A 20,586-nucleotide genomic window follows, 5' to 3' on the forward strand; every position below is an offset into this window, starting at 1 on the left:
AATTGGGACAAAAGAAGGAAGTCCAGGCTGATTGAAAATATCTGTGTTTAGGTACCTTTATGTTTTAAAAAAGACCATAACATTACAGTGATTTGTTGTGACAATGCTTTTCTCTATGTGTTCGCTTGCATATTAGCATTTCTTAATGATCAATAATTTACCAAAATCATTCACCTTCCAACCTATATAGAATACAAATTCTGAAATTTTGCCTGAAACATTTGCCACCATTCTATGCTTGCTTGCTTGCTTGCTTATAGAATTTTAAAAACTATCCTCCATCTTTAGGAATAACATTATTATAAATAGTCAAATATACAAACAACAATAAACCAATAAAATACGAATATCAAAGTAGACAAGCAAACTAAGTTAAAAATGTGCAGGAGAACAGAATAGTTTTAACATGGTCCTGTGCAATATCTGTTTCAAACATATTTCTGAGCAGAATGTATCTCATAATTTAGTTGCTGCAGCAGAGAAGTCTCTCTTCCTTGTTACATAATGTAATGAAGGTGCTCCTCTGCAGATATTAAGACAGGCAAGTTGAAAGAAATTTATCTCCTTAGATTTCCTTGATTATTTCCTTGATCTATAATATTGCTTTATTTCTGTTTTGTCTTAATCATACCTGTTCAAAATATAAATAAAAGCTTGTGGGTTTTAGATAAATGATGTTTGCACCTATAATTAGTAGGTGATTTATATCATTCTTAGTCTTCCTATAACTCCATTCTCTGCATGAGTAGAAGTGATTGCGTACTGGAGCAAGGTCACTGTTAAATAGCACCCCCAGGGTCCAGCCCCACCAGGCAGTCCAGAAGGATACCTAGTTGATGAGAGATGCAAGAGGACTAAAAAAGCCTCATTCCCCACACCCAGTACAAGTCCTGGTGTAGGTTGTCCAGTAACACCCAACTAAAGCTTACTGTACCTCACAAGACATAAGATTGCCATCTGTGTTGATTGAAGGAAATTTTTACTGGAGACGCTCATGCAAGCTATTTTTTCTATGGAGAAAGAAGGTCAGTAATTAGTCTCTGCAATATCTGTCTCTTGAAATGGTCCAGTATGCCTATTAGGATATAGTAAACATGTGCCATATAAGTCTTTTGCATATAAATTTTGAGGTAAACTGAAGCGCACTTGGGCCAAGTTCTGTTTAAATATTTCTGTTGTCACTCTCTAAAAATAGGTGTTATGAATGGATGCAGTCTGTTACGTTCATCATGACTAACTAGATGAAAGTTCCAGATTCTAATTACTGCTGAGAAGTCTTAGTCAACATATTAATAGTTCCCACCTCTGCAGCTGTGTCATTTAGGGACAGTGAAGGATGGGATCTCTTGCATGCACACACACATGCACAATGTTCTGATAAGATTTCTCAAAGTCTGGCCTGTCTGTTTTACAGTTGCATACAGGTATGGTTATTTTTATTCTAGTGTAGACTGCAAAGCAAATTAATGGTAAGGTATACTTATTCCCTGTGCACTCCAGATTGTTTTAAACTTCACTACGATGGACCTCTATAAAAGCAGTCTCTGCTGGTATGACTATATCGAAGTAAGAGATGGCTACTGGAGAAAATCGCCTCTGCTTGGTATGAACACATTGATAATGAAGAATGACCACATGAAGATGATCTGAAGTTAACTTTTTAGTCAGGCATATCCTTTGAGAGTCTATGTGATAGGATATGGTTTCATATTACAATGGTTAACTTCCTTACTTAGTGGCAGATGTTTCTGATATCAGCATCCACTGTTTTGTGAATGGCCACCATTAATAATACGATTGCCATGATCGGTATTCTCTGCATTTATTTTCCATCTGACCTCCTCATCTGCAGTTCCCCTTCTGTACTATACAGTATATGCCTGAAACTCTTGATAGCACCTCATGCATCTAATGAAGTGAACCGTATAGTCCATGAAAGTGCATGACATAATACCTTTGCTACTGTCACAAGCCTCTTTGTTGATTTTGCTGCAATGCCATAATGCAACCATCCCTCTTGAAATAGGGTATCTGCAGAGTACCCTATGGGAGAAATAAATTTCTTCCCTGTGTGAGATACATACCTTTTTTCAGGATGAATATATTCCATGGGGAGCCATGAGACTCCAGCAATCTGTCATGTGCTTGTGGCAGTGAGCAAAAGTAGAAGGAAGGTATGTATCTCTTATGTACATTACAGGGTACATCTTGGGTAGGCCCAGTGAACATACAGTTCATATAGTATTTTTGTAACAGGTGAAATGGTCCTAAATAAATGTGCAAATGGCCTCTTGAAATTCTCCACCTGATTTGTGGGCAGAAAAATTGCTGGGATCATTTACCTGAATTTCTTCCTGGCATCATCAGTGGATGTAGCAGAGTCTCTTTTCTTCTTAAAGGATTTTGATTTTTGTACTGCCACTGCAGGTGACAGTTGAGTTGTCTTAGGGCATGGCCAATGTGGGGTAGGGGAGGGTGGCCAACACAGATAATGGTGGAGAAATTTGAAGAATATTTTGCAAAGTGGTGATATGTTCCTCAGGGCTTAAGGGGGGAAAAATGATCAAAAATATAAGAATTCATGGAACATCTCTAGCTACCAATCCTTAGGGCTTCAGCACCTTTCCCGGGATTGCTCAAATGGAAAAGGTGATTCTGAAAGGTGATTGTGGTTCCATCTTATATCTAATGCAGATGCTTATAATAGCACTTCTTTCCTGTACACTCTGTAGCATATGGCAAGGGGGCAGTGTTGTGTCCAGCTGGAAGGAAGAGCTAGTAGTACTGTATCCAGATCTATTCTCCGATTACCACCAAATTTTCTTCCCACATGAAAGAGGCTACATTTTGTTCCATATCTGAACCTCTCCCCCCCCAACCCCCTGCTTTTTCTCCTTGGTCTGTATTTGAAATGGAGAAAGTACATGCACCACCGGATGTTTTCTCCTGCTTGTTAGCTTGTGCAGGAGAGCAAATTTTGAGATGGAGGAAGTGGCTGGATAGAAATATCTAACTCTTCCCTACCCACATGTTTTTGTGCTGATCGTATCAAAGTCTGTTACACTTACTTGAAGGTAAACAATAAAATTTAGGATCCTCTGAAAACTGCATGTAATTAGTGTGCTGTTTAGCCCCCAGCTGTTATACTAGGCAAAATAGGTAAGTTAAAAAGTGAAAGCTAGAGGAGGAAATGTATAAAAAATATTAAAACAAGAAGAAAAAGGCAGCTAAGTTGGGACAGCTTTTTTATTTGATTTAGAACTTTCTGACATAGTACCCTTGCAGTGGTGAGATTACTCCTTCTATAGAAATATGTTATTGAAACAAACGCCAATTGCATTCTCAAAACAAAATGTGAACATGTGTTGATGACCTTTCTCTAGTTACTTTTCTGAATGTGGCTTCACATGGGACACGTTGCAAGAAAATGGTAGCTTTTTGTTCATGTCTGAAATATATGTGAACTTTACTCACATATTAATCTCATATGTGTATCAAAGCTAAGCTTAAATCCAGGAAGACAAACTGTGCTTAATCCATTCTAACCTGAGTCTTTGAGTGTGGGTATACCCCAGTCAAATGTAAAGGAGGGGATGGGATGCAATTTAAAGTGCAAGAGGGAGATTGGTTGCCAAACTGTTCATCATAGCCATGATCTCTGGGTCCTGATATTCAAAGCAGTTGGGAGACCATCTGGGGAAAGGTTGCACAGAAGGGTCAACAGGCAGGGTTAAACCGGCATCATGGACTCCCATTTTACTTTAGACATGACTGGGGTGTGACTCTTGTTCAAAGATGGCCTTGCCTTCATCTCTTAAAAGACAGGCATCGCTTTCCCTAAGGCCACTCATATGAAATTGCAGGGTTTGGTCTTGTGAGAGACTAATGTGCATTTTCTGGGGTTTCTAGGCAGGTTCTGTGGAGACAAACTCCCAGATGTCCTAACATCTAGTGACAGCAGAATGTGGATAGAGTTCCGCAGCAGCAGTAATTGGGTAGGAAAAGGATTTGCAGCCATTTATGAAGGTGAGTCACTTGGAATATCGACTGAACTCAACTTCAGTACTTTGGAACTGTACGAACTTAAAAATATCATGGGATTGAGTGAATGCTTAACAATGACCCAAACTTAATATGTTACATAGTTGCTCATATCTTCCTGCAACTGCTTTCAGAAGAAGGAAATGGTAGTGGAAAGGGGTGTCCTGCTGAACCATTTACCTATCACCATTTTTCTACTCGAAGTGCCTCTCTGCAGCTGCTATTCCATCTCCAGGAGAAAAGAAACAGCAGAGATTTAAGCATGTCCTTAGTTTGCTCACTAAATAAAATGAATAATGTTGAACATTTGCTAGACTGTGCTGTATTAGTTCTTGTTTGTGTATTCCCACATGTACCTCAATGATTGTATTTAGTTATAGGAGGTTAGAGAGAACTCTCAAATTCTGATCCTTAAGAGTCATCAGTTACCTCTCGCCTAGTAAGATAATGTGGGGTTTTTTCCTTGTACAACTCTGTCTATGTATTCCTGTGTCTCAGAAAGCTGGGCTTTTTCTGAACAGTAATAATGAAATGACATTTTTGATAAACATACAAACTATGGCAGCTTACCAAGTTCTGCATGCTAAGGGCTTCCTTTCCTTTGAGAAGGGAATGTTCCATGCAAAGCACAGATATTTCCCATTGTGCATGCCAAGCATTTCCCTCTCATAGAAGACAAAGGGAAGCCCCTGCATTAGTAGGTCTTGGTCCAGCTATTGAAGCTGTTGGGTCGTGTCCCGTGGCTGCAATCCAGCCTGTGGTTTACACTTATTCAATTGCAGTTTACTTGATTGCAGTTTATACTGTGAAATCTTTTTAACTGTAAGTACTGTTGGTATAGATGGAGTTCATGGACTCCAAAATACATTTGATAACTTGCCATTTGTAGACTGTTCAACTTTCTCCTGAGTAAGTGTTCACTAGTTTTAAAAACAGTGAAAACATAAATATTGAGAGTGTGCTTAAGTACATTCTTATGTATCCTTCAGCGATCTGTGGAGGTGAAATACACAAAAATGAAGGCCAGATCCAGTCTCCTAATTATCCTGATGACTACAGACCAATGAAGGAATGTGTGTGGAAAATAACAGTGTCAGAGAACTACAATGTTGGATTAACCTTTCAGGCATTCGAGGTAAAGCCTTTTAACTGATTTGAGCGAACCATCTTGTGGTTAAATGACAGTGACATTTAAGGGAATCCTCATTAAGCCAATGAAGAAACAAAGCATTCTCTATGTAATTTAGTCTCTATAGTTAATATTTCTTTTCACTGGGACTTTCCCATTGCATAAATTTCAGAAAGATTAAAGGGGTTTAATGTTATCTGTGCTACTTGAATTGGAATTTTTAAAAAACTGACAATAGTTTCTTTTGACAAATGACTAATCCTGTTCCACAAGGCTGCTTTAGGACTCTATTAAATAATAGGGCTATTATTTCTTTACTCAATCTGTTTGTTCTTTAAATCCCATCTCCACCCCCACTATTTCTTGTTGCTATTATTCAAAGATATCAAGGCTTCTCAGTGGCTTGCTTGTAGCCAAATTGGTACAAATTTTGTAGTTGCACTGGATCTTTGACACTTCTCCAGTGTACCTCTGAGTGGAATTTGCTACTGTACCATTTAATGAGCCTATAACTCTAGTTTTTGTCTACTGTGAATCACATACATTTTGAGTTGGAAAAATATTTTTTAGAGAGTGGTATGGATACCTCTGTGGTTGGAAGAATCTCTCTCTCTCTCTCTCTCTCTCTCTCTCTCTCTCTCTCTCTCTCTCTCACACACACACACACACACACACACACACACACACACTTATCATATTCAAGTGGATTTTCATAAAGCCAGTCATTAATATTCATCACAGTTGGTGCATGATATTTGCATTTTGTTTAAAAATTTTGATTTGGCACATTTTTCATGTTTCTATTCTATGTTGGATCTGTTATCCAGATAGCTGCTGTTAGAAACAATGGGAGTTTATACGCATGTGTGCATGTCTCATGGGAATAAATCTCCCAGTGAGCTCAGTGGGACGTAGTTCTAACTAGACATATGTAGGATTGCATCATAAAGAATAGACAAGAGATTAGTACAGGGCAAGCCAGCTTCATAATAGTCATCTTGTATGAAAATCGAGGCCAGAACTGTGACTTTCTCACTGAGATGGAGGAAAGCATGCTTTGCAGGCATTCACTCAGCTCCCAAGATTTCCAGTCTAAGTAGAGGTGAGGCACCTGAGGCCTCCAGAGGTTGCTGGGCTGAAACTCCTATCAACATCAGTTGGCATGACCAGTGGCCAAGGATGATGGGAGTTCTCATCCCAGAGCATCTAGAAGGTCACATGTTCCCTTGCCTGAGTTTAATGGATCAGTTCAGATTGTCCAGGGGCCTAGATCAGTATTGCAGTCTCATATGTTCAATGTCTTGTAAACAGTCTTAAATCAAAGAATTATACTATGATCTCTGCATGTCCTTATTGTCGATTGTCTGGTATTATCTCGGATCACTGCTAAAACTGCAGGACGACTTGAAGCAGCAGGGGACAACCATACTACCAGCAAATTAAGAAATGCCTGCATGTATACATATTCTTTAATCAATATATTCCCTGAAATTCCAAGCATCATTTTCTTCTCCTTCTTCTGTCTTTGCTAGCATCTTCCTTCATTTGTTGAACACTTTCCAGTGCAAAATGGTGTCTGCTTTGGCACTGGAAAGCTATGTATCACAAGCTGACGTTTCTTCTAGTTGAAGGATAAATTATATACTTAAATTGCAAACATTTACATATTAAAACACAGTAATATAATCAGTCTACCACACAGCTACTTTTATATGTTAAATTTACTACTAGAAAAGATGCTTGCTAGAAGCTCAGTGAAATGTTTTGTACTTGCAGATTGAGAGACATGACAACTGTGCCTATGATTATTTAGAAGTCCGAGATGGAACCAGTGAAAATAGTCCTTTGATTGGCCATTTTTGTGGTTATGATAAACCTGAAGACATAAGATCTACCTCTAATACCCTGTGGATGAAGTTTGTTTCTGATGGAACAGTCAACAAAGCAGGGTTTGCTGCTAACTTTTTCAAAGGTAACAATTTTGGAAAGTAATGGACAGTTGCACAGAAGAGTGCCATGCAGCACATGATGTTAGATGCTCTGCGATCAACAGATGATCAGTCTTTCTGAGATCTGTCATAGCTTGTTTCAGACTCGCTCCTCCCACCCACTCCCTGGCACATATCCCAGGGAATTCTGTAGAAAAATTCCTACCTCACAATCCTTTGCTTGCTTGATATGTCAGCAGTCTTTTTACCACTGATATTCTGAGTGCTATGAGTTTATCTTGCCTTTGCCAACTCCAGAGTATTTTCCAGCCTCCTTCCCCTCCCCTGCACAAACACCATCTCCTCCATAGCAGTGAGATCAGGAGTGGTCCATAGGCTTGTGGGCTTCCTTTCCATACTTCCTTCCATCTCTTCACTCTGTGTCGGGATCACTCGAATTAGAAGATCTTGCAGTTATTTGAATGCAGCATCTCCCTTAACCCTGAGCAATGAAACTGGTAAAGAAAATGTTTTCAAGGTCAATGATATCTGTGGCACTTCAATGTAAGCAAGTTTCGGGTACTTTGAGAAGTAGTGAGGGAGGAAAGAGCAGGTCAAGGGGACATCATGACCTGCTTCAGGTGGACAGTCCACTAGCAGGAGATGAGAGGCAGAGCAGGGCCATTTCACCAGCCCTGATGGAAAATCCTTTTTTCCTCCCTCCTTTTCCTTCTTCTTCCCCTTTTCAATACAGACTTAAAATGCTGTAACTATAGAGGTGTATCCAGTTGATTTCCTTCCACTAATGGAAGGTCATTTGATCCAGAAGATGCTTCTGTCAGTTGCATGAGGAGAAATGAGATTGTTGCTGATTCCTCTGTAGATATTCAGGGCACCTCCCATGTTGTTCTGAAGGGTCCTTGGGCAGGACAAGAGCCTGCAGGAGGAGGGAGGAATCTCTCTCTCCATTATGGTGACAGAAGCTCCTGCTGGATCAAGTAAGCATCTGTCAGTGTAGAAATGGCAATAAATAATTTTTACACCGTCTTCATGCAATTGTAGCTAGCTAGAATAACAATTTTGTTTTAGCTACAAAGAACAACCTTCTGCCTTTGTTTTCTTCCCTCTTTGTACATATATTGATGAAAAAACTTTATTAAACAATGGTGGTATAAGAAGGATACAATCTTTTATATGATGAATCAGTTAAGGAGCTTTTAAACTTTGTTATTTAACCTGTCACAGTTTGATCTACTTCTCCCAGCCCAACCAGTAAAAGCTGATAAAAGAAAGAAAACCCATTCTCAAGCTATTCAAGGGCAGCTGTAATTCATATTGGCTATTACCACAGTATTACCATGTGACAGGTATATAATCCCACCACAGATGTTAAGTGGATGATTCAGAGCTCTCTTGCTGAGTAGGACTAGATTGCCCTAGAATAAGGTATAACTGAATTACTTCAAAGTATATCATAGCCCTTGTGGAGATAATACCATAGTCTGATTCCCCACCCACGTCTTTGTTCCTCTGACACATGTTGTTTCCTTTAATATTTATAGAATAAAAATATAGGATTTAAGTATCCATTAGTCTGGATTTTTAGCATATACTTAGGGCAATGTACAAAATAATTATGTTGGAGATAAAGCAGCCTTTATGACCTTGCTCAATCTTCAGTCTTTCTCTCAGGATTTTATATAGCCTTTGCACTTCTATAGCATAAATTATTGCATTTTGGCAACCTATCTGTCCATAGCTGTGACAGTTGCATAGCGCACCTGAGTGCAGCTAAAATGCTAAAGAACATAATAATGTACTGCCTCCTGCTTCTTCCTGTCCTTGGTGCACAAATACAAACGGACACCATAACAAGTTGCACGCAGCCTTCTCTAGTCTGGTTCACTTCAGTTGCTTTGGACTACAACTATTAGTTGAACTTAGAATTTCTGACTATTAGATTTAGTGTCTGGGATGATGGGAATTGAAATACAAGAGTCCTGGAGGACACCAGGTTGCTGTATACATGCTTCCCAGCAGAGGGGATACAGTTTGCCCTCTTTGTCTGACCAAAGAATGCAGGGCGGTATCAGGAAGCAGAGTTGGGAAGCTAGTTGGGGTTATGGAAGGCACACAGAGATTTATTTATTAGATTTGTATCCTGCTTTTTTCCTATGAATGCAGTGTGGCTTATGTCATTCTCCTGCTGCTCTCAGTCTTATCCCCACAACAACTCTGTGAGGTAGGTTGGGCTGAGAGTCTGTGGCTGGCCCAGTTGACTTCATGGCTGAGCAGGGACTAGAATCCAGATCACCTGAGTCCCAGTCCCATGCTCTTAAGCACTACACCACACTGCCTCTCCTACCTTCCACAACCCCTTGGTACACTGAGTGCCTACCTAAGAAGCTGTAAGTTATTTTCCCCATGGAGTTCCCTCCACACAAAAGTATTGAGTAAAGAAGGATCGTAACTTAGTTTTTAGGGCCAGAACTTTAAGTAGCTTTTTAAAAAAGAACGAACACTTTTTTTCTCATTTGTTAGATCCCCAACATATTTGACTTGTAATATGAATTAACAAATGTGCTTTTTCTACTGTTAGGACATGGAGAAGGGGATGGGTTTTTATTTATTTTTCAATTTATATCCTGCCTTTTTCCTACAAAGGGCTCAAGGCAGCTTACATCATTCTCTTCCTCCATCTTATCCCCACAACAACAACCCTGTGAGGTAGGTTGGGCTGAGAGTCTGTGACTGGCCCAAAGTCACCCAGTTGGCTCCATGGCTGAGCGGGGACTAGATCCCAGATCCTCTGAGTCCCAGTCCCATGCTCTTAACCACTACACCACACTGCCTCTCATTGCACTGGTTTTATTGCAATGTATTTCTGTTCTTCCATTTCACCACAGAGGAAGATGAATGTGCCAAACCTGACAATGGTGGATGTGAACAGAGATGTGTGAATACACTCGGCAGCTATCAGTGTGCTTGTGATCCAGGGTTCGAGCTTGGGCCTGATAAGAAGACTTGTGAAGGTATTTTTGGTCTTCTAGAGATTATATAGTTCTATTGCTTGATTCGGTTATACAGGTTCCATTGAGGAACATCCTTTTAACCAAAATTGCTCTTGCCTCAACCCAACATAGCACGATCATGGCAAGTCTGATTGTAGGCATGTGAATTTCTTAAACTACCTAACAGATATGTGTCCTATAGTGATCCTGCAGTAGTTATGAGCCGTTGCTTCATGACAGTCTGGAATAGTTGTCCATGCTGGCCTGCTAGTCATTTGCTAGCTCAATATGCTTGATTCTTGGTGAATTGAAATCAGCCTTGTTGTTCAGCTGAAAGCATTTTAAAATATGAAAGCATGTATTTAGAGTATGAAAGCCACTTGCTGAGCCTCTACACTTCACATTTATGCATTAAATGAAAGTTCAAGAACTGCAAAGCTTGATGCTTGTCAAAAAGAGAGAAAGATTTGTTGCTTTCACAGCTCCACAAGCTAAATTTTTGCTCAGAAGAGAATAAGAGCAGGCTAGTACCAAAATGTTCCTCCCTTTCTCTCCCTTACGGAGATGCAAAAACCTAAACATGGACCTTGAAGGACTAAACTGTCCTTAAAAATCTCTCCTATGTACAAACCCTTCTTGTATGAGTAGACCTTTAAAGACAGTAACCAGCATTTTGATTTGGGCTTGTTAGCAAAAGGGAACCAATGTAATTCCTTAAGAATTAGCTGTTGAATTTTGCAGTCGTTAAATCTTCCAAAGCATTTTCAAGGGCGGTGAGGTTCTTTGTTAGATACCTTCAGGAACCCGGCTTCAGTAATCCTAGAACATGAATGACTGGAGCTTGAACCACTGTGGCAAGGCAATTCCATTTTAGGAAAGGGTGCAACTGACAGATCAGCCAAAGATAGTCTAGAGACTCAGATCCAACACTGGATCTCTAGTGACAGTGGTGGATTAAGAAGCCCCTGAACTGTGCACCTGCTGCTTCAGGGGGAGAGCAGCTCAGTTCAGAAAAGCTTTGCATCAATTCTGGCAGAACCTCAGCCTTTAGCCTCTACATATGGTGCAGCTTGGGGGCAACATCTTCAGCACCCACAGAACATTTTGTGTGACGCCATCTAGGTGACAATCCTGCTGACAGAAGAAAAGGAAGGATTTTTGTTGATTCTCCCCACAGCCCCCAAGAATCTGTTCCAGTGGGTTGGTGGGACCCTCCAGAGCAATGTGGAAGGTAGTGCAAGGAGGAAAGGCAGTAGCAGTGAAAACTGATACCTTTTTTCATCAGTAGAGGCATCAGCTATGTCAAAATTAACTTAATGAGTGGCACACTAGCTTTCAATTCCACCCATTATATTTGCATGTGGTTATGCAAGTATACCTTGCTACAAAATCTGTCTATTGCAAAAAGTGTTGAGGGGCATGGGAAGAGGGATCATATAAATTCATCCTCAAATTTCCCACAATATGTTGGCCAGAGAGGGAATGTGTGTGAAAATCCAAGTCTTTCTCATCTCACCAAATGCAAAATACACAAGCTAGGATGCAGACTATCGACTAGCCTTGAATTTTGGACATTCCCAGATTAGTCTGTCTGGTTCTTACTATAATTTAAGCAATCTGTTTGTAAATGTGATTTATTATGAGATCTAAATTTGATTTATTATGAGATCTAATCCTGAAAATACAACAAAATGTGGCTTTATGAGTTTATATATAAGTAATACTCTTTACTTTCATTTCATTTCAGCTGCTTGTGGAGGACTTCTGACAAAGTTGAATGGAACTATAACAACACCAGGATGGCCCAAAGAGTATCCTCCCAATAAAAACTGTGTGTGGCAGGTGGTTGCACCTACCCAGTATAGAATATCCGTGAAGTTTGAGTTTTTTGAACTGGAAGGAAATGAAGTAAGTTATTGAAGATGAACAGTGATGCCTGATCATACATCAGTAGAATTTTCAAAGTTTCAGAAGAAAATATGTCTTACAAATAATGCAGTCTTTTATGGAGGGAAACTTGGCCAAGGCAATTCTTATTTTCATTACCTGGGGCGGTTCCTGGATTACTTGAAAATACAAGCAAAAATGCTCGCTCTCTTTTTCTTACTTTGTGTAGAAAGAATATTTAAAGTGACTGCCTTCTGTTGTGTTTCAGCTGCTTTTTAAAAGACATTAAACAAATCAAATGTCTGAAACCTCAAACTGGACAGATGTCAAACACTTAAAGAGTTGAGACATTAAATTACATTAGACGAAGGGAACTGAATTATATTGTAGAAATCAAAAACCAAAAGTACCACATTTTTAAAAAAGTTGGCAAAGAGGAGACCTAAAGAATATCAATGTAGGGAGAAAGGCTGTAATATCAGTACCAAATCACAAACTACTCATGGCTTTGTAGATTAAACTCAGCATCAGGAAACACCCAGGCAGCCAATTAGAAATTATAGATATAAGTTCTTTGTGTTAGCTACGAATTATTTCAAAGAATTTCATACCAGAATATGAGCCCTCTTAAATAGCTATGTTGGGCTAGTACTCTGGGATAGTGACCAATTAAAGTTAATATTAAATAATATTTGATATCTATATTTGCTAACTTAAACAGGCTAACATCCAAGACAGCTTCTGCAAGATAGTGTACACCCTGGCTTCTTCTTCCCACGAATGTCTTCCCCCAGGGGAAAAACGTTCACAATCTAGTTCTTATTTAGTACAATCATCTACAACAAAACTATCCAATTTTTGCTTTGAGAGCAATAAAAGAGTTATGGTTTCATGACTAATAGAGAGATTTTTCTTTAAAATGTTGAAAAACAATTGAGGGAGTAAAGGGGCATAATGTAACATATTATAAGTATAGTATTATAAGTATAGTATTTAAACAGTGAGTTTATGGCTCATTCTTTCAGTTATGACTAATACTGGTTCTCTGGATCTTTACTTACTCAGGTGTGCAAATATGATTATGTAGAAATCCGTAGTGGCCTTTCTTCTGATTCCAAACTGCATGGCAAATTTTGTGGTACAGAAGTGCCTGAAGTTATTACATCTCAGTACAACAATATGCGAATCGAGTTCAGATCAGATAACACAGTTTCAAAAAAGGGTTTCAAGGCTCACTTCTTCTCAGGTATTAAAACAAATATTTTGGGTGTATTTTGTATGATTGTTGTTTGGAGTGTCTGTTATCCAAAGAAAGCCTTTCTATTACTCCTTGGAGGTGATTAATGTCCTTCCCTATAATGTGCTCCAATTTGTTTTTCTAATCAAATAAGCAAGTTGATATTACTTTTTAAATTAAAATAGTAAAAGTAATCATGACAAGAAAGATACACACCTTTAGATTCTGAGTGTGTTATTTTTCTTCTTGGCAAAATTAGTTTTATTTGAATGAAGGAAGAGTTTGTGCTGTGAGTTTGATATTTATTTATTTAAAATATTTATATTTCATCTTATTTACCTAGTTTACAAAATTCATAGAGAGAACAGTTAAAATAAAAAACATAAAACACCATTTATTTCACTTTGGCATTTTGTTTGCTCGTTTTGTATATATGTTTCATAATTTTTTATTTTTTATTTTGGTTTTCTAATGCTTCCCTATCTAGAGAATGCCTCCATAAGGGCACTAATCAATCACCCAAGCTAGCAGATGTTTAATATAAACATGTAATAGAATGAACTGTAATATCACCTCCCTTACTTCTACTGCTTCATTTTACTTAATTCCATGGCAAACCTGGCTTTGTTGCTGGGGTAACATTCCTAAATATTTTGATCAAGTTGTCATTTATGAAGACAATAATGTAGCTCTGACATGTGATACCATGTGCCCATTTCCTTAAAGATTGTGAACTATGCTAAGATCTAATGGGGGACAGAAAGGCAAGCAAAAATGTTCAAAATTAGAATGATAATCTTGATTATACCTCTGATCCAGGCTATGGATTAGAATGTATGTAAGTTTTCCCCCTACCAAAAGATCTTAATGCCTCCTCTTACTGGTACACATAAACAGTGAGAGCTGAAGACACTTCCATTCAGTTTTAAAACAACAGAATCGAACTATCTTTAATACAAGTACACTGAATTGATTAGATTTCTAAATGATATTCTAGTGCCACTGAATGAAATTCAAGCACCCACTTTAATTAGCTTCTGGATCAGCTTGTTCATAATTATTGTCATGATTAAGAGCGAACCCATTTTAAGCCTCATTGATTTAAGTGGAAAAAAATAAGTGTGTGCTTAAATCTCTCACAGGGAAATCGATGCAAATTAAAATTGCTTAACTTTACTGAATGTGAGGATAATTAGAGTGTCAGGACTTCTTATTTGGCCTATATATTTATTAAAGATGCATCTTGTATTGATGGGCAGTAGAATTTTTGTAATGTTTCCCAGGAAGTCTTTACTTCCACATTTAAAAATATTCCTGCATAAAATGATTGTTTAGTAGATGCTGTTTCACTGTAGTGTTTGTATAATTTATTTATTTATTTAGAAAATTTCTATGCCGCCCCATTCGCCGAAGCCTCGGGGCGGCTCATAATACCATAATGTTCACAATTTGCTCGAAGGTTTCATTGTGGAAGTCTCTGCAATGCTCTAAAGTAGCTCCCCTTTATTTTAATGGTATCTGAGACCAAGAACATACTAATGGATTGTGCCCCTTAAGAATATAACATTTAATTAAATATAATAAATATTTCTGTATTTTATTAAATGTTACATACTATAAACGTAAGTGATGTTTTTTCAACAACCTGATGATTCAGTGCACACACTATATCATTACTTTAGAAATTCAATAAAGTAGCTAATTTTTTTGGCCAAAGCTGAAATATATAAAGAAAAGAAGGTTAAAGGTTTGTACATTCTGAGCTACATAACTAGATAATTTTATATATGAAGACTTGAAAAAAATCTTTCACTCTTAGGCAGAGTAATTTAAGAGTTGGAAATTATTGAGGATGGTAGAATTGAAAAAACATTTTAGTGCTTTGTAGTTAGAATTTTGTATAACTGATGCTTATTTGTGTAGATATCAATCATGTACACTAAACACTGTTGGAAGAATGTATTGTAGGCTTCATTGCTGAATGGAGAAGCTGAATAATTTCACTAAAATATGAACAGAGCCACAAATATCCCCACTGAATTCTACTGTTGATTATTTTTAATGTGCAAGACCTTTAAGGCCCAAAGCAAGCTATAGTAAATACAGATGGCATATACAGGATACTAGTCTAAAATACTGGCATCTTTTGGATTATATTCTAAGTATAGATGGATACCAGTTTTTGCTTACAACTGAAGCACATTAGAAGCACATGTTAACTCATAAAACCAATTCGTAGAAGGCAGAGAGTTAGAACCATAAATCAATAGGATACATGGTCCCAAACACATGTGCAGGTATACGGTATTCTTAAATACACATATAACAGATCTTTGAATCTCAACAGCTCTGTGTCTTAGCAGATTTTTGCCTGATGACTTATGTGCAGTTCAGTTCCGATGCAATGAAACATTTACAAAATTTTAAAAAAATGCAGTGCACATAGTTTTTGGCTGTAGGTACACATGGTGTGTCCAGGTTGCATCACACTGGACCATGGTTCTGAAGAAACTGTAGAGGTCATGGCTAGGCAAATCTGGGTTCTAGGGTTCCTTAAGAATGAGGGAATAAGAGAGCAAGACAACAAGAGAAAGCAAGAATGACAAAGGACACTGGGTTTTGTGTGAGGCATATCCATAAGAATTAGCCTGTTTACTAGGTCACAATGACACAGAGGAGTGGAAAGAGTGGTGAGAGCTATGCTGAACACACACACAAACACAAACAGGTCTAAAGCTAGTAAAACAATTCTTATTCTAGTTAAACATAAATAACTCAATAGAAAAAAAAATAGAACATAGATGTTATCATTTGAAAGCAAAGGCTCTCCAGAAGATAGGAAAGGATCTGAAAGTTACCTTTCCAGAGAATCCATTGGATCTTTCCTGAAGACAGAGCTGGGATGCTGGGGAAGTATTGTGATTGCTGAGAAAAAGAGGGCTTTGGCTGTGGGATGGTGTAGAAATGAAATGAATCAATAATTAAAGGAGCCTAGAAAATAGTTGCCTTCTTAAAGCTTCAGCCAGACTGAGGTTGTGTAGGAGAAAGGGTTCGCAAAGGCTCTGTACCTGAGTGAGTTCAGCAAGGGAGCAAGAGACAATGGACAACCAGACACTAGGCTTATCATGCACTGGAAGTGAATGGTACTAAACATTTAGGAGACCTGGAGCCAACAGAACTTGCCGTGAACCGGAAATGTATGATGCTTTTTCAGTGTTTACACGAAGGACGCAGAAGAAACAAATACTTTCGACTCAACTCAGGCATACCAGAGAATTGTGGGGAGGGGGATATTTATCATGGACTGTAATCCCAGTAGTGTGAGTTTCCTTTCCTTATTCTTAGTGCTAAATCTGATCAAGGCACTATCTTCCTGGAGTTTCATGTCCATTAATGGGGATTTCTGCCCAAATGATGCAACAAGTGCCTGGGATGTATTTATGCATAGTTCCTTAATCAGTGTGCCTTAATTTAATCATCAGGCACTCAGTTTTGGTGTGGCCACATTAAGTCACACGGCTGTATTTTTATCCTGGGTACATGACCAGATGGTAATGACCTAATGACAAGACTGATTGCTTTGGCCTCTACACCCATTCCAGTCTGGAAATGCAAACTCTCAAAGCTTGTCTTTGCACAGGGTGCTAGGCTGTGCTTCTTAAAGTAGAAATACACCATTGCACAAAATACTGGGACAAAGTGTCTTTCACCTTCTGCAGTTCGGCTGCTGCCCCACAGCACTCATGAGTAATTAAAGTTGCATTGATTGATTGATTGATTGATTGATTCTAAGCCTGTCTGAAACTGACTCCAGCCCAGGATATTTTGCAGACCACTAATGGCGACTTCTTTCTCAAACAACTATCTTTGCATTGTGTATGCTAATGGTGTTCAAAAAGAAATGCATCAAAAATCTTGTGACTGGTAAAGCACATAATGTTAAAACATTATTTCATTAATAGCAGTGCAAAGGTAATCAATAAGATAGCCTGCCCATATTGTTTGCAAAAATATCCAAGCAATGGATGAGGACCTCTGTGCTGGGGAAGTGGTACCAGCCTTTCTCCATATGATCTGACCCATCCCCACTACCTGGAGCTACTGTTTGTCCATTGTGCAAAAAACAGACAGTTACCCTTTATTTTTCCCCTGCAGAGAAAATAGTTCCTTGGTAAGTATTTATATAAGGCAGATGGTTCAGGGTGGAAGCATAAAACCAAGCAGTATGGCCCCAATCCAGCCCTCCAATAGTTTTTGACTAGAAAATAACTCATAGAAGATGATGACAGACGATTTTCTGCATCATGCATAATTTGCTACTGAACAATAGTTTCCAAATCCAGATACTGTCTGAGTTTCAGTCAGGAGCATTTATTGAGGAACCAAATCGCTATGGCCAATTGCATTCATATCAAGAAATATTAGTATGCAGTGCTTTGCAATGGGTTCAGAACATAAGTGTAGCTCTTCTGGAGGAGGGGGAGGATTCGAATATTTATGAATACAGTAAGTGTAAGAGGCTTTAACTTTTTTAAATTAATTATATTAATAATTAAATATATAATTGCAAGCTGTGATACATAGTTTAACTGTTCATTTGAATGTTCCAGAAAGCTTTCTTTGTATGATCACTGAAATTGGCCCCTGGTTTTGTTCCATAGTGAAAATGAATCCATTTTATTATCCCATGTGATTGTATATTGGTATTTCTTTAATAAGGATATATAAGGATATAGATTTTGCTAATACTGATCAGAGGAGGTGGGATTGGGAAATCATAATGATGATCATGTTACACTAAGCAGATGAAAAGTTATAATTATTCTACCCTTGAGAAGATTGATGTTGAAACAATCATTCAGTCACTCATTTTTGGTGCCATCCTGCTACATTTTTCCCCACAGACAAGAGAGCTGCCTGCAAGGAGAAAATTTTTGTTTTTGAATCATGCAAGGACTTGATACAGGTTACCCGTTCAGGCCAAGTACGTATAATTCACAGACTGGCCTCTGAGGGTCTCAGAGGTATGACCATATGTCTTGTGAATGATTAAAATCTAACATATTGTTGAGAATGGATCTTTCCATTGACAGTATTGACAGAAAAAAGTACCTAAAGATCCATTCAAACTGGGAGATTGTTTTCCATCTCTGAGCACAACAAATGGTTTGCATTTAGTCCGCAAAACATTTGTTTCTCTAACTAATCACTAATTTTTTTTCTTCTGAGATTTTCAATCTGGAATGCACATGATGGAGAGTCTACACTGGTTCATGTAAAATCTAGATAAGACTTTTACTGCAGTATTAACAGTGCCAATCAATTGTATCGTCCTGTAGTTTCACTTCCTGTCCGATGATCATTTAATATCAACAACAGACTAGTGTTAGAGACTTGTTTTAATAAAGCAACTGTCCTTTAAGTAAAACAGCTGAGTAGCTCTTAATAAAACACATAAGACTTTTGTGTTTCAGGTATTTGGGTGGAACAGAAGAGGGCCTTGCTGCTTTGTAAAGTATCAGAGCTCTTGCTCCAAGCATACATTACTTGAAATGGGTGATTTGGGGCTTATTCTATAGATTTGACCTATTCATTAAGCAATTTCTGTTTACTCTGAGAAGAGGAAATACACTTCACAATTCCCTGGTCTGTTTTCTCTCACTTGCCTTTCCTGTAGTTTTTCTAGAGTTGCAGGAGAATAGGCTTTTTTCTAAATAGATAAGAAGTAAACCTTCTGACAACAGGTAGACCTATATTATAGCCCTTGAATTTAGGATGAACTTTAATAGTCTCAGTTGGAATCATTCCACCAATTAATGGTCATTTGTTTGGCTGGACTCCAAAAGCCTGAATATAATACTGCTTTGCATGCATCAGAGCTTTTCAGACTTTTCCCCTTCAACATACACAGGGGACTCTTTGGTTACTGGCTTTCATGAACCACAATATAATCACAAATATGAATACTATAATTAATTTATACTTAAATTGCAATTAAGCATTTAGATTGGTTAGCATTTTCAGGGATCTCCCAAGTTAGCAATACACTTGCTGGAAAAATCTATGATTGGCAGAAATTTCATATAGAACTCATGAGAAGTATATGAACATGAGTTCGTGTAGTCATCCAATTTATAGATGGGACTTTCAATAGGGGGTGATAAACCTTTTCAGTTTGAATAATCATGTTTGCAAATTCTAAAACAAAACAAGCAGCAAAATAAGTGAGAGTTTCTTCTAAAAGCTGATGTATAAAGGTCCTCATAAACCTACATTTCATTGTGCAGAATTTTGGATTGTACAATCATGCAGCTATTTTGTTTCTTGGTGGTTTACTCTTCAAATGTTTCAGTTAAAGATGGGAAAAGAAGGCAGTGCAAGTAAGGAGAGTTGCGCAAAACTAATGGAAAAGAATATCTTGTGCATATGCAGTGATTCTGGAAGTATCAACCATCACAGGAAATAACTGCATGCAGTCTTGTTTAGAAATAACTTACATTAATACATCCTAAAGAAGAGGGTGTCAACATGATGTGAGCTTTGCCACCTAAATCTGCATCTTTCCAAACTCTGTTATAACCATCAACAGCTCTCATTATTTTAGTTTGTAGAAATGACATCTAGAATTGTGTGTCATTTTGAATGTGTTTCAGGAATCAGTCTTGCCAGTTTTGATTTAATAGCTCAACCCCACCTAAAATAATAACAGCTGAATGGGGGCAGCTGATGCCTCTTGCTGGAATGACTCCTTGCTAATCTAGTTTGGCTTTTCTCCTTGAAAATGAATTTTGATGCTGTTTAGTTCAGCTCACATTACAACTACCCCCATCCTGCTTTCTGTCTAACACACTAAAAGCTCTTTTAGAGGATTGCTACTCAGCAACCAGGACAGTGCCTGCTACGTTGAAGTTTTTCCAACTTGAATAATATATTTGCATTTTTAAAGTGTTATTCTATGTCCAGTTTCATTAAAATCAAGGCACATCTGTCAGTGTCTTGAAGAGAGGGGGCACTAATACATAAACATGCTTGATGTTAAATAATACCAACATTTGCTAAGCTTGAAACCTTTTTGGCTAAATTGTTTATTTGGGGCATTGTTGCCAAAGTGTTCCACTAGTGTAAAGCCCTGTATATCTTTTTGTGTATCCCACTAAAACTAAATCAGACCTCTGCACAACTTGTGTCCCATGAAGTTAAATGCAGCCCTCCTGAGGATTATTAAATAATGCTTTTGTTTCCTGTTTGTGACTGTGAAACAGGAGGAGGGATTGTTAAGCACCTGGTTTAAACTCCTAAAATTGTGCAGGTTTGGTGTAGATAATGCTTACACTCTATTGAGCCATTCTTGAA

The 20,586-nt window shown here is 38.1% G+C and overlaps 1 protein-coding gene across 1 annotated transcript in view; it reads left to right on the forward strand.

Moving 5' to 3' along the window:
• Positions 1-20,586, forward strand: part of TLL1 (tolloid like 1) — a 123,150-nt gene that overhangs the window by 95,267 nt on the left and 7,297 nt on the right. Inside the window, exons 10-16 of the mRNA XM_044430797.1 lie at positions 1,501-1,603; positions 3,910-4,026; positions 5,031-5,176; positions 6,947-7,142; positions 10,005-10,130; positions 11,857-12,017; positions 13,062-13,242. Coding sequence (XP_044286732.1) covers positions 1,501-1,603; positions 3,910-4,026; positions 5,031-5,176; positions 6,947-7,142; positions 10,005-10,130; positions 11,857-12,017; positions 13,062-13,242 — 1,030 coding nt within the window. The remainder of the gene's footprint in view (positions 1-1,500; positions 1,604-3,909; positions 4,027-5,030; positions 5,177-6,946; positions 7,143-10,004; positions 10,131-11,856; positions 12,018-13,061; positions 13,243-20,586) is intronic.

This window comes from Varanus komodoensis, unplaced genomic scaffold, assembly GCF_004798865.1.
Source record: "Varanus komodoensis strain SLA01 unplaced genomic scaffold, ASM479886v1 scaffold21, whole genome shotgun sequence".
NCBI lineage: Eukaryota > Metazoa > Chordata > Lepidosauria > Squamata > Varanidae > Varanus > Varanus komodoensis.